Source organism: Marmota marmota, unplaced genomic scaffold (genome assembly GCF_001458135.2).
Source record: "Marmota marmota marmota unplaced genomic scaffold, marMar, whole genome shotgun sequence".
NCBI classification, from domain to species: domain Eukaryota; kingdom Metazoa; phylum Chordata; class Mammalia; order Rodentia; family Sciuridae; genus Marmota; species Marmota marmota.
Window position 1 is genome coordinate 67,007,850 of NW_025999842.1, and position 11,381 is coordinate 67,019,230.

General features: G+C 34.7%; 1 protein-coding gene across 1 annotated transcript in view; it reads right to left on the reverse strand.

Moving 5' to 3' along the window:
* Window positions 1-1,425: 1,425 nt before the first annotated feature.
* Fbxo5 (F-box protein 5) overlaps window positions 1,426-11,381 on the reverse strand; it is a 10,809-nt gene continuing 853 nt past the window's right edge. The window contains exons 2-5 of the mRNA XM_015502347.2: window positions 5,117-5,831; window positions 4,148-4,238; window positions 2,743-2,925; window positions 1,426-1,909 (exon numbers count right to left, since the gene is read on the reverse strand). Coding sequence (XP_015357833.1) covers window positions 1,658-1,909; window positions 2,743-2,925; window positions 4,148-4,238; window positions 5,117-5,831 — 1,241 coding nt within the window. The 3' untranslated portion in view covers window positions 1,426-1,657. The remainder of the gene's footprint in view (window positions 1,910-2,742; window positions 2,926-4,147; window positions 4,239-5,116; window positions 5,832-11,381) is intronic.

An 11,381-nucleotide genomic window follows, 5' to 3' on the forward strand; every position in this document is an offset into this window, starting at 1 on the left:
TCACCAAAGAAAATGTATGAAGCCAAATAACATGAATAGGTGCTAAACATTAGTCATTTGGAAGATATAAATTAAAACAATACTACTTCACACACATTAAAATGGTTAAAATTACAATGACTGACTAGCAAGTGTTGATGAAAATGTGAAATAAAGGGAATTCTCTACTGCTTGAGAACATAAAATGGTACTGGTACTTGGAAAACAATAAAATCTTTTCTAAAAATAAAACAAACGTAACATTTCCCATATAATTTAGCCATTCTGCTCTTATTTACACAAGACAAATGAAAATAACTTTTAATATACTTATAGAGAAATGTTTATAGAACCTTATTTAAAACCAACAAACAAAAGCCGGCTTCTGTGGCGCGCATGCCTGTAATCTCAGCAACTTAGGCAGCTGAGGATTGTAAGTTCAAAGCCAGCCTCAGTAACTGAGCTCGGACCTAAGCAACTCAGAGAGACCCTGTCTCTAAATTAAAAAATATAAAAGAGCTGGGGATGTGGTTCAGTGGTTGAACGCCCCTGGGTTTAATCCCTGGTACCAAACAAAAAATGAGGGGAAAAGCCAACATCAATCAAAGGGTGAATAAAACTGGTATATCCAACAGCAGCATACTGCTTAATGAGAAATGGACTGCTGGTATCCACACTTGGATGAATCTTGAAATAATGTCCAGCAAAAGCATGCAGACAAAACAATACATTTTAATTCCATTTATATTAAGCTCTTGAAAAGGCAAACTAATGTGAAAGAAGACAGATCAGTGAGTGCCTGGGAAGGGACAGGAGGAACTGCAGAACAGTAGAGAAAACTTAGGAAAGGTTATGTTCTTGGGAAAGCCTCATAGTTGTTATGCACATGGAAACTGAGGTATTTTACTTCAATAAAGCTGCTTAAAAAAGAAGAGTTTACCCCACCTGGGGAAAATTGCTACCTGACTTCTGCTGAGATGAAGGGCAAAGCCCTTAAAACTTCTCTGAGAGCCTATTGAGATGATCTGGGAGTTCCATCCTTAAATTTTAGGGGCCTTTTCTTAATTCCAAACCTCTTTCGTTTCTAGAATTAAGATAACCATAAAAATTTAAGGCAGATATTATTAAGTTCATAACAATTTTATTCATAACAAAATTTATCTATAGGTATATACAATACACTTATTTTTTACTTTGACACATAAAAATAGACATATTTACACATATACAAAAATATTAAAACCAACTTCAGAAATAAGGAAAACACGAAGACTTTACAAAGGATACATTCTTGAGAAATATATACACTGAAAAAAAAGTTTAAGAAAGGTAAACAAACATTTAAATTAACAGACTCCAGAAATTGATATTTTAATTGGCATTAATTTAGTGAAACAAGATGTCTCAAATGCTAGTAGATAGTAACTATGTAGTTTTCCCTTTTTAAAAAAATATTTAAATTTTGTTTTGTACTGAGAATTTTAAGCTTTTTCACATTAAGTCATAAAATATTTTAAGAAGTTGTGTGTCTTCTATTTACTGGGGGAAAAATCCCAGATACATTGATTTCAATATAAAAAGCAAAAAAAATCACAACCATTTTTTTTGGGGGGTAAGATTAAAACCTAACATTTTCTAACTAACCCTCATGCACATTTATAATTGATTTAATAACAGATCACAATCTTTGTAAATTCTTTTTGCTTTTTTTAGTACCAGGAAGAGGACCCATTTTACAATTGGCTTTCAGGAGCTTGCCATTCACACAGTCTTTGGTGGAATGATAATCACACAGACACCTTGTACAATAATCAAATCCACAGCCTTCCCTTCTGCAGGTTGCACGTTGTAAATAGGAATCATATTTTGCAGGTGACTTACAGCGTATACAAGCTTTGAGGCTTTCGTTCTTTTTCAAAGTCTTGGCAACCTTAAAAAAAAAAAAAAAAAAAAAAAAGAACAAAACCCATAAATTTTAGTAAGGACTGAATGTAATTTAGTTATAGTAAAAACAAGAAGGGTACCTCTGCTCCCCCTTACATATTTAAAGCACTACCATCACACATAAGACTTCTTTCCCTTAAGGAGACTAAATGTTCAATGGGTGACAGCATTACTTGTCAGGGGATTCAGTGGCCACTGCCACTTTTAGATATATTGCCTTTTACCTCAGGCTAGGTCTTAAATAGACACTGAAGGCTACTTGCACATCAATGAATAACTTAAATGCCACTATTTCTATAAAGCCTTCCTAGCTTCACTGAGGAGCTGGGTGCTCTTTTACCTTGAGTTCTTTTTAAGCCATCTTTTTTTTTTTTTAAAGCGGGGGAGGGGGGGTATCCGGGATTGAATTCAGGGGTACTTGACCATTGAGACAAATCTCTAGCCCTGTTTTGTGTTTTATTTATAGACAGGGTCTCACTGAGTTTGTTGAGGCTGACTTTGAAGTCATGATCCTCTGGCCTCAGCCTCCTGAGCTGTTGAGACTGCAGGTGTGTGCCACTGCATCTGGCTTTTAAAGCCATTTCTGGGAGTTGAAATGAAGGGGGCAGAAGAACTATTAATTCCCTAATTGTTCTAATTATGATATAATTAAATTTCAATGAACATCAACATCTCTTCCAATTTAGAAGAGAATACATTAGTTAGTATTAAGAGCTAAGTTATATTTTGACCTTGAAAAATTCTTTTCTATTTCTTTAAAAGTTTTTTAAAAAAGTAAATGCCCCATGTTTGTAATTCATTGATTAAACATAAAATTACCTCAGAGAATTCATTGTGCCGACTGTATGTAGAACTTTTCAGATCACGTTGACTGGATAACTTTGTTTGCACACTTTTGGGGGGAGGAATATGTGTTGCAGATTTTTGAACAGAAGCTAATGCAGTTCTGAACATAACATATTCTCTGGTTGAAGCATGTGGTGAACACTTAATGCTGTTTTCCTAATTAAAGAAATTTCAACAGGAGTTATATTTCCTTTGCTATATCAATTCAACAACCAATCACGTAGATTTGTACACATAGGAAAGGTCAAACAGGACTGAAAGGAACTTATCCCTACATCTAACGTAGCTGCACATGCTTAAACATAGCCACAATAACTATTCAGAATTTGAAGCCTAATTCTTGATGGAAAGTGAATCAGAAACTGAGAAATCACTTTATATGTGTAGTCTATGAGGTATTTAATACTAAACAATGTCAAAGACAGAACAAATGGTCATTCTTCCTATCACCAGTAGAAGGCAGGAGCCAAGTATAAGTGTCACTACAGTATTTAACAGATTTATAGTCTTTTATACTAGAGTTTTCATTAATACCAGCAAAGAAATTCAACCTGGAGAATTAAGCAATACTTGTATAAAGTCATTTATTTAGTAGTAGCACCAAATTTTTGTACCCAAGCCTGTCCAATTCTAAAGCCCAAACTTTTAATCATGCATTGATCTCAATTCTTAGACACATCTATAGTTACCAAGTATTTTAGAAATATAAACATATTTCCCTTCCACAGTAAGAATCTTCCATATATTGATATTACTGTTTTTCTGGCAAGAAAAGTATACTTTTTATAGCCCCTATTATTATTTTTTTTTTTTTTGGTACTGAGGATTGAACCCAGTAATCCACATTCCCAGCCCTTTTTAAAAAATATTTTATTTAGAGACAGGGTCTCACAGAGTTGCTAAGTGTCTCACTAAGTTGCTGAGGCTGGCTTTTGAACTCTCGATCCTCCTGCCTCAGCCTCTCTGAGTCTTTGGGATTACAGGTGTGAGCCACCACGCCCGGATAGACCCTATCACCAGTAGATGGCATGGCCATCACCATCTATTAATAACTAAGAATTGCAAATTAAATCTCTTTCCAAGATTGGCTAGATGGTCAGTACATGAAAACTTAAGTTATTTCTCCCTTATTAGTTTGGGCATTCTATTTCTAGAGGGAACCCAATAAATACATAAATAACTGAGGTGGAATTCCCTTTATTTTTTGAATTTGGTTTCTTAATCAGTTCTGTGAAAGGCTAAAATTATTTGCAAAGCATTTTTCCTTTTGGGAAAGGGTTTCTAGATTACTTTTTTCTTTCCTATTTCACCTTTATTTCTAAAGGTAAGAGTAGTAGCAGTATATTTTAAAAAGAAAACATCAATTGCAAAGACTTACAGTAACTCTTTGCATTGCTTTATTGTATAACTGGAATGTTGCCTTATCATCTTCTAGAATCTTCTTCCAGGCTGTGCTCACTTTGGACATACTGGAAAATAAATGACCACAAAAGAAACAAATAAAGCACCAAAAATATGCTAAGATGGATATAGTAGAGAAACACTAAGTATAAAAATGAAATTTAATTTAAGTGTTTTTCAAAAACTATCCATTAGAATGGTTTTAGGCATTTGAGACTTAAGGACAGATGCCCAGGGCTAGTCATTTGGGTTTAACTGGTCTAAAATGGGGCTCAGGTTTCTATATTTTTTAAATAGCTCCTCATCAAGTAATTCTTATATATCCAGGTTAAGGATCACTCTTTGTACTTTATTATTATTTTTTATAATATCTGAGAACACTAAATAAGTAGCCATCATTGTGATATATGATACCATGTTTGATAAAAAAAGTGCAGACACATTTCGAAGTACTCTAGGACATACCACTATTAGCAGAAATCTACTTGAAAAGCCCATTATGATAACAGAAAAGGGTACAATCTTTGAGCCCCACACTTAAAAACTGGTCTAAAAGTATTTTATACTTCAAGCGTGGCAAAAAGTCATAGGTGTATTAGATATGCAGACTGTAGATATGTAGTTTATCTCCAGAGACATAACTAATAAATTAGAAATTTCAGAACTAAAAGAAACAAAAGATGCCAAACAATAGAAACAGTTTTCTAACAGTGAACATGAAATTCATAATGATCACATTAAATACATACTTCTATAAGATTTTCTTTCATCTTAGTGGCACACAAGTAGTGAAATAAGTGCCAGTGATCAAACAGTCATTATTTCAATTAAACATCATCAGACTACTACATCAGTCTTTGTATCAGCTGATAGAACTGAGATACTGAGATATCTAACAGAAATGTACAGTAGATTATACTCATATACTCTAAGCAATAATACTTACTTGATTAAGTCCATATCACTGAGCTGTGTCAAAATATTTGCTAGGAGATGTCTGAGTCCCCTTCGAAAGAGTTCACCAAGGATATCTACACATTCTAGGCCCATTTTCCTGCCAATTATATTCTGGAGTTTAAAATTTCCATTGGATATAATTTCCTTCAGCATTTCTCGATCTATTTTAGGATTTCTCTTAGCATTCTTTTTTAATGTTGAACAAACCACTTTTTCAAAATGAAGAACTGGCAGCAAGTTTTTGTTGGGATATTCTGGGCTTTGTGTCTGTAGTAGGCAGGACTGTGGGCTGTTTCTGAAATCTTCCTCGAGTGAAAAGCTACTCTCTTCATATTCATTGAGGATACTTTGCTGAGTAAATGAGGAATACCCACTGTCTTCACAAAGTCTACTGGTGTCCAGTTCTTCTATTTCATTGGGACTATTAAGTGTTTGTTGCACATGTTGATTTTCTTTGTTATGCAAGGGTTTGCTTTTAGGTTCAAGTTCTTTAGTCCTATAGCTCACAACTGGTGACCCAATATATGATAACCTTTCATAGTTTTTAATGCAGTCTTTACAAGAACCTTCTAAATATGCAGGAGTGTAGGAGCCTTGTCTTCCACTTTCATCTGGTTTTACCAGTTTCGATTCAGAATGAACATGGTTACAATTAAAATCACACTTCATTTTGCCAGAAAAAGTGAAACCTTCTTCTTTACAACCTACAAAAAGAACACATTTACTTCTTAATTGCAAAATTTAGATTGGAATATGCAAGATTCAATAACTTTGCATTCTCTTAGAACTATGTATTGCCTACATGCATTTGCCTATAAAACTGAAATTATCCAAGTTTAATTGAAATGACAATACATGTGGAAATATTTAAATCTTATAGACATACATATTCTTGAAGACTTCAGGACAGATTGCTTTTGAATCAATATATATGTAAAATTTGACTATTTAGAATCTACATTTGATTAAGTAAAAAACAATGGGAAAAGGAACCATATACATCTGAACTCATGTAACAAATGAGGAATGTGATATGACAAAGAGTAGGGCCCAAAGTTAAAATCATCCTCAAAGTAATCACAAACATTTCCAGAATGGGTGTTTCTACCCTGGACTTTGAACATTCATATGTTAATGTATACCTAAACTCCCAGTTTTCATCTCCAAGTTTTATTCTGATTGAGGCTCTAGGTGACTGTGCAGATACACTTAAAAGTGTTTGTGTACTGTAATGAATAAACTCAGTCAAAGGGACATCTCTCTATATCTGGCTTAACGTGCTAAAAATGTTGCTATATTCAATCACTGAGCAAAGGTGTTTCATGACTAATTAACCAAAGAATCAAAGTACTTCAGCTACCAGTCAGAATTAAGACTTGACAAATAAACATGACACTCCAATCATTATAAAACCATATTTAATAACTCGAGGGGAATAGGTCAGCAGGTGTGAATTACTGTGCAATTGCTTTAAACAACTTAAGACAACTTACTGGTTATAAGTAGCATAAGAGGAAAAAACAAATACTATCAACAAATCATGTAACTATTTCTGAACATTACTCATTAGAATTCTTAATTACTGATTCAATCTTAACCTTAAAAGAGTGAAAGATCTAATCAGTGCTTTTACACAATCCTCAGTGCCTAAGACATTAGTTAAGACACATGGAAAAGGCAGCTTTAAAGCAGGGTTTCTCTATCTCTACTCACTTAATTCTTGCTCTTATGTGCTCCCCGGACATGTGGCTGTTTAGCAGCCTTTACTCTTAGACATCAGTAGCAGCCCCCAACCACAAGGTGTAACAACAAATGTCTTCGGTAACCAATTATCACAAAATACAGCACAAAGGAGGTGGTAATGGCAACATTTCCTTTATTCCCAAGTAGAAAACTACAGTTTTTATGTATTAAATATTGGTAATTTGTCCATATTAATATAACTGGTTTTACTGAGAGCAAAACTTTTCAATCCAAAGTACAAATATACCTTTCTATCAAGTAAACTTGCAGTTGGAGGCTCCCTTTAACTTCCTGATGCTTGACAGTGACAGTTCTATGCTTTAGTATCCCACTAAACCTAAAAATTAAGTTTTAACTAAGAGTTCAGGGACATAAAGAGTACATAAATAGGGCTGGGGTTGTAGCTCAGTAGAGTGCTCACCTAGCATGCTTGAGGTACCGAGTTTGATCCTCAGCACCACATAAATGTAAAATACAAGATATTTTGCCCACTTAAAAAAATATTAAAAAAGAGTACATAAATAAATTCTAACTTCTCAATTAACCCTAATCCTAAGAACAAATTAAGTGGTTTCCTTTATTGGTAAAAAACACCAATCAAGGCTTTTTTCCCTATTCTTGTCTCAACTAGAGAATTAAGTTTGATTTACATAGGATCACAATTTATATGAGAAGATAAAAAAGCAGAAGCAGCCTATCAAAGGCATAATTTTTACTTTAGGTGCCTAAAGCAAAGAGGTGTGAAGCTGACCTCCAGGAACTCCTTTTTCAAAGGTATATTCCCTGTTTCTAGAACCCAGATTTGGGAAGAATGTCCTATAGAACCTCTTTTATTCAACACAATTTCTTAAATAGACAGTCCTTTAAAATACAGCTAGCAATGATTCAAATATTTTATATTTGTTTAAAAGTTTGTGATTTCCAATATTCTCAAACAACTAATTAGTCCTCACTTAAAAAAAAAGTTATCATTAGCCTGTTTTGATAATGGAGCACAGTCAAGCTCAGCTAAGTAGATTGCAAAAGATCTGATCATGAGATAAGAAAGCCATATCACTGGACTGTAAATCCCCTGCTTTTTCCACTATCTCACCTGGGAATGTGGCACAAACCTGTTTACAAGTGACCAAAAAGCCAGAATTTATGATGCAAGAAGTTTTATATTCATTCAAGGTATGTATTTTCTCTGCCAGAATATCTTTTTGGCTGCCTTTGTCTGGTTAACTCCTTCCTAGTTTATTATTCACGTAAAGCTTCATGTTTCATTTTATTTTTTTGAGGGGTCTTCTTAGACCACATCAAACCCTGCTTCCTAGCTCAATCAATTTTAAATTTGTAAGCTTACTGTAAACTCCTTAACACAACTGCTATTGCTTATGATGCAATCTCAAGCAAACAATACAGTGCCTGACACAATGAAGACGGACATAAAATGTCAGCCATTTCCTAAGACCAAGATTAGAATCTGTACCTATCACTATGGTGCCAACACTTTTCTTTTTTTGCTTTGGTGCTGGGCTTGAACCCAGAGCCTTATACGCCAGCCATTGTATTTTCATTTGAACCGTACAGAATCCCCTATACATTCAGCACCAGTACCCAACTCAGATTACCATGGTGTACATGTCACAAATAATGAACAAATATTGATGCATTATTAAGTAAAATACACATTTTAGTTGTTTTCAGTTTCTACCTATTGCTTTCTTGTGCTCCAGAATCCCATCCAAGATCCACTGTCATGTTCCGGTAGACACCCCTTGTTTGTGCCAATTTCTGACTTTCCTTATAGAATGCCCATCAATGGGGATTTGTTTAATGTTTTTTTATGGTTTGGGGTTGTGGGTTTTTAGGAAAAAAGACACAAATAAAATGCTGTCATTACGTCCTATAGAAGGTAAAAGTTATTAATATAGTAACTTATCACTTCCAACGTTTATCTTAAGCACCAGGCTGAACTGATCAGGTTATTATCCTTTCGGTTACCTCCTGATATCATAGTATTTAAAAAGAAAAATCACTATACAGCTTACGCTTCTGAGAAGTGCTGACTTTTGTACTTTTTGTCTAAATTTCTATTTTTCAAAGGGGAGTAAATACATAATCTTTTGGAATCTCTCTGCAGATTATCTATTTTATCCCATTTCTTTCCTTTTTCAACCATTTATATCAGCATAGACTCATGGGTTTTGAATCATAATCCAATACTACTTAAGTTTTTTTCTCAACTTGTTCCAGCTTTCACTATGGCAAGCTCTTTCAGCTGGTGCTGACTTTCATTTGACATATCTGCAAATGACACATCATTTTGTTTTTTGAACATTCCTTATTTTTTGGTTCTACAGGATGCTCTTGGTGGTTTTTATTTGAGAAAGGAAATAAAATCTGGATACTGGTTGTAGATTTAATTTTAACATATGAAGTGACTGTAATGAATTTTTCATCTCCATAACAATACTGAAAAGTAGGTTGATTTAAATACCACTGTCAACAGGAAAGGAAGCAGAAGTAAACTGCTTGCAAAGGCTAAGAGCATGCCTTTAACTAGTCAGGTACTTTCCAAAGACCAAGTCAAGTGTTCCCAAACTCTTTGGGAACTATCTGTATCCATAATTGACCTGATACTATCCAGATAAAGGGAGAGACTATTACTTGATTCTACAGCCTCTTGAAGTTAGCAAATAGGGTCAAGAGTCCAGTTCTGCCTCTTCATTCATTTATACAATACTTAATGATAGTATGGAGTGAGGAAGACATTAATCAGGGATGACCTTTAGAGAAGGAGATATTCTGAAATCTAGAAGCCTTGTGGAAATCTGTTAGGAAAATTCCAGATTCAGGGAAACACAAGGAAGCAAGGAAACACAGGCAAGCAAAATGTAAATTCTTAATGTTCAAAAAAGAGTAATAATAGTGCTGCAACTTAGTAAGATGGGGAGAATGACTCAGAAATAATGTTGGAGAAGTGGAACAGTCATAGGGTAGGTTGAACCTTTGCATTGTTCCAAATAAAGGAGAGAAATTTGGTTTACATTTTAAAAAGATCATTGGGAGCTGTGGTGAAGCTGTGCAGGAAGGTAAAAGTGAAGGCTAGGAGGTTAGTAAAGTATTTTACCATAGGAGTAGAGCTGGGGACTAGGGTGACTGCAGTGGAAATGAAGATAACTGGGTAGGTTCAAGGTCTATTTTGTAGGAGGATAAAGACTTAATTATGTTGCTAATGTACTGGATGTTGATGACCAGGGAAAGTGAAATAACAATACCCTAGGAATTAAGGTTTGAGCCATCCAATGTACAGCCTTATTTACAGAGTTGGGGAAAGGCACTGACTTTTTCTCAAAGTCTGTTTCCTCATCTATAAAACGGGAGGAAGAAATTAAACTCCTTACACTCCTCAAGTTGCACATCATTAACATTTAAAAGCAGTAAAATATCCTCCAAAGCAAAAATTTGGGAAACAGATCCAAGTTCAAATGAAAATACCTGCCCAGCCTTTGTTAATTGGAACAGTGTCCTTCCATTACTATTCTCATTTTCCCTAAAACAGATACTAATGATACTCAAATACTGCATTTTAAAAAACTCTTTATTAACCAACTCAGTTCAATCATGAAACAAGTGGTATTATGACAAACTCTACAAATTTGACCTTCCATTTAACTTCCCAATCTAGACACTCTATAGAAGCCACCATGTGCACAAGGCTACACATGCTCATTCCTTAAGAATTTGAGAGCCAAGACCTATGGCCAAAGCTGTAAATCAGCCATAATCCTCAACAGAAAATTTTAGGAAAGCCTACTTTCAAAAGTATTTGGATGCGATATTTAGTTTTCTCAAATCTGTAAACAGGTAGAAATAAAACCTTGGAAGCAGTAAATGCTTTTAAGAGAGAAAGGTAGTTAGAAAACTGGAGGGAAAAAAAATTCCATCATACAGACATCAACGTTCAGAATTTCGAAGGCAGAGTTAGGTATCAGGATATTTTAGAAGTATATATTATTGAACCCGTTAAAATTAATTTCTTTTACTACTTGATTCCTTTTCTAATGAATGAGACATTACCAAACACTGGAATACAGATTTGCTATTTTTTCCATTTGGGGCCATTTGTGAGGTAAAATATGCATTAGGACTTCATTTAGAGATGGCAACAAAGAAGATAAAAATAAGCGTTGGAGTGCCCTCCAATCTACCTAAATTTTGTAATAAAGGACTATGTAGCTGTTCAGGAATACAACCAAATAAAAATCACTTTTTCAATTCTCACAAATTGGCTAAATACCCTAGACAAATTCACAGGTTTGTATTAAAAAGTGCTTTTATTTTAACCCTTCCCTCTCGAATCTAGGCCTTGAGATTGAGTTACAGAGCAAAAAGAGGGAAAAAAGGATAAAACTGACGTTTTTGTCTGGATGTCCCAATGGAGCTTGGTCCGATGTGGGACGGGGGCGGGGGGGGGGGGTCCTCTCCATTTGGCGGGAGTGGGGAGGAGACCCTGAAAAATCCGG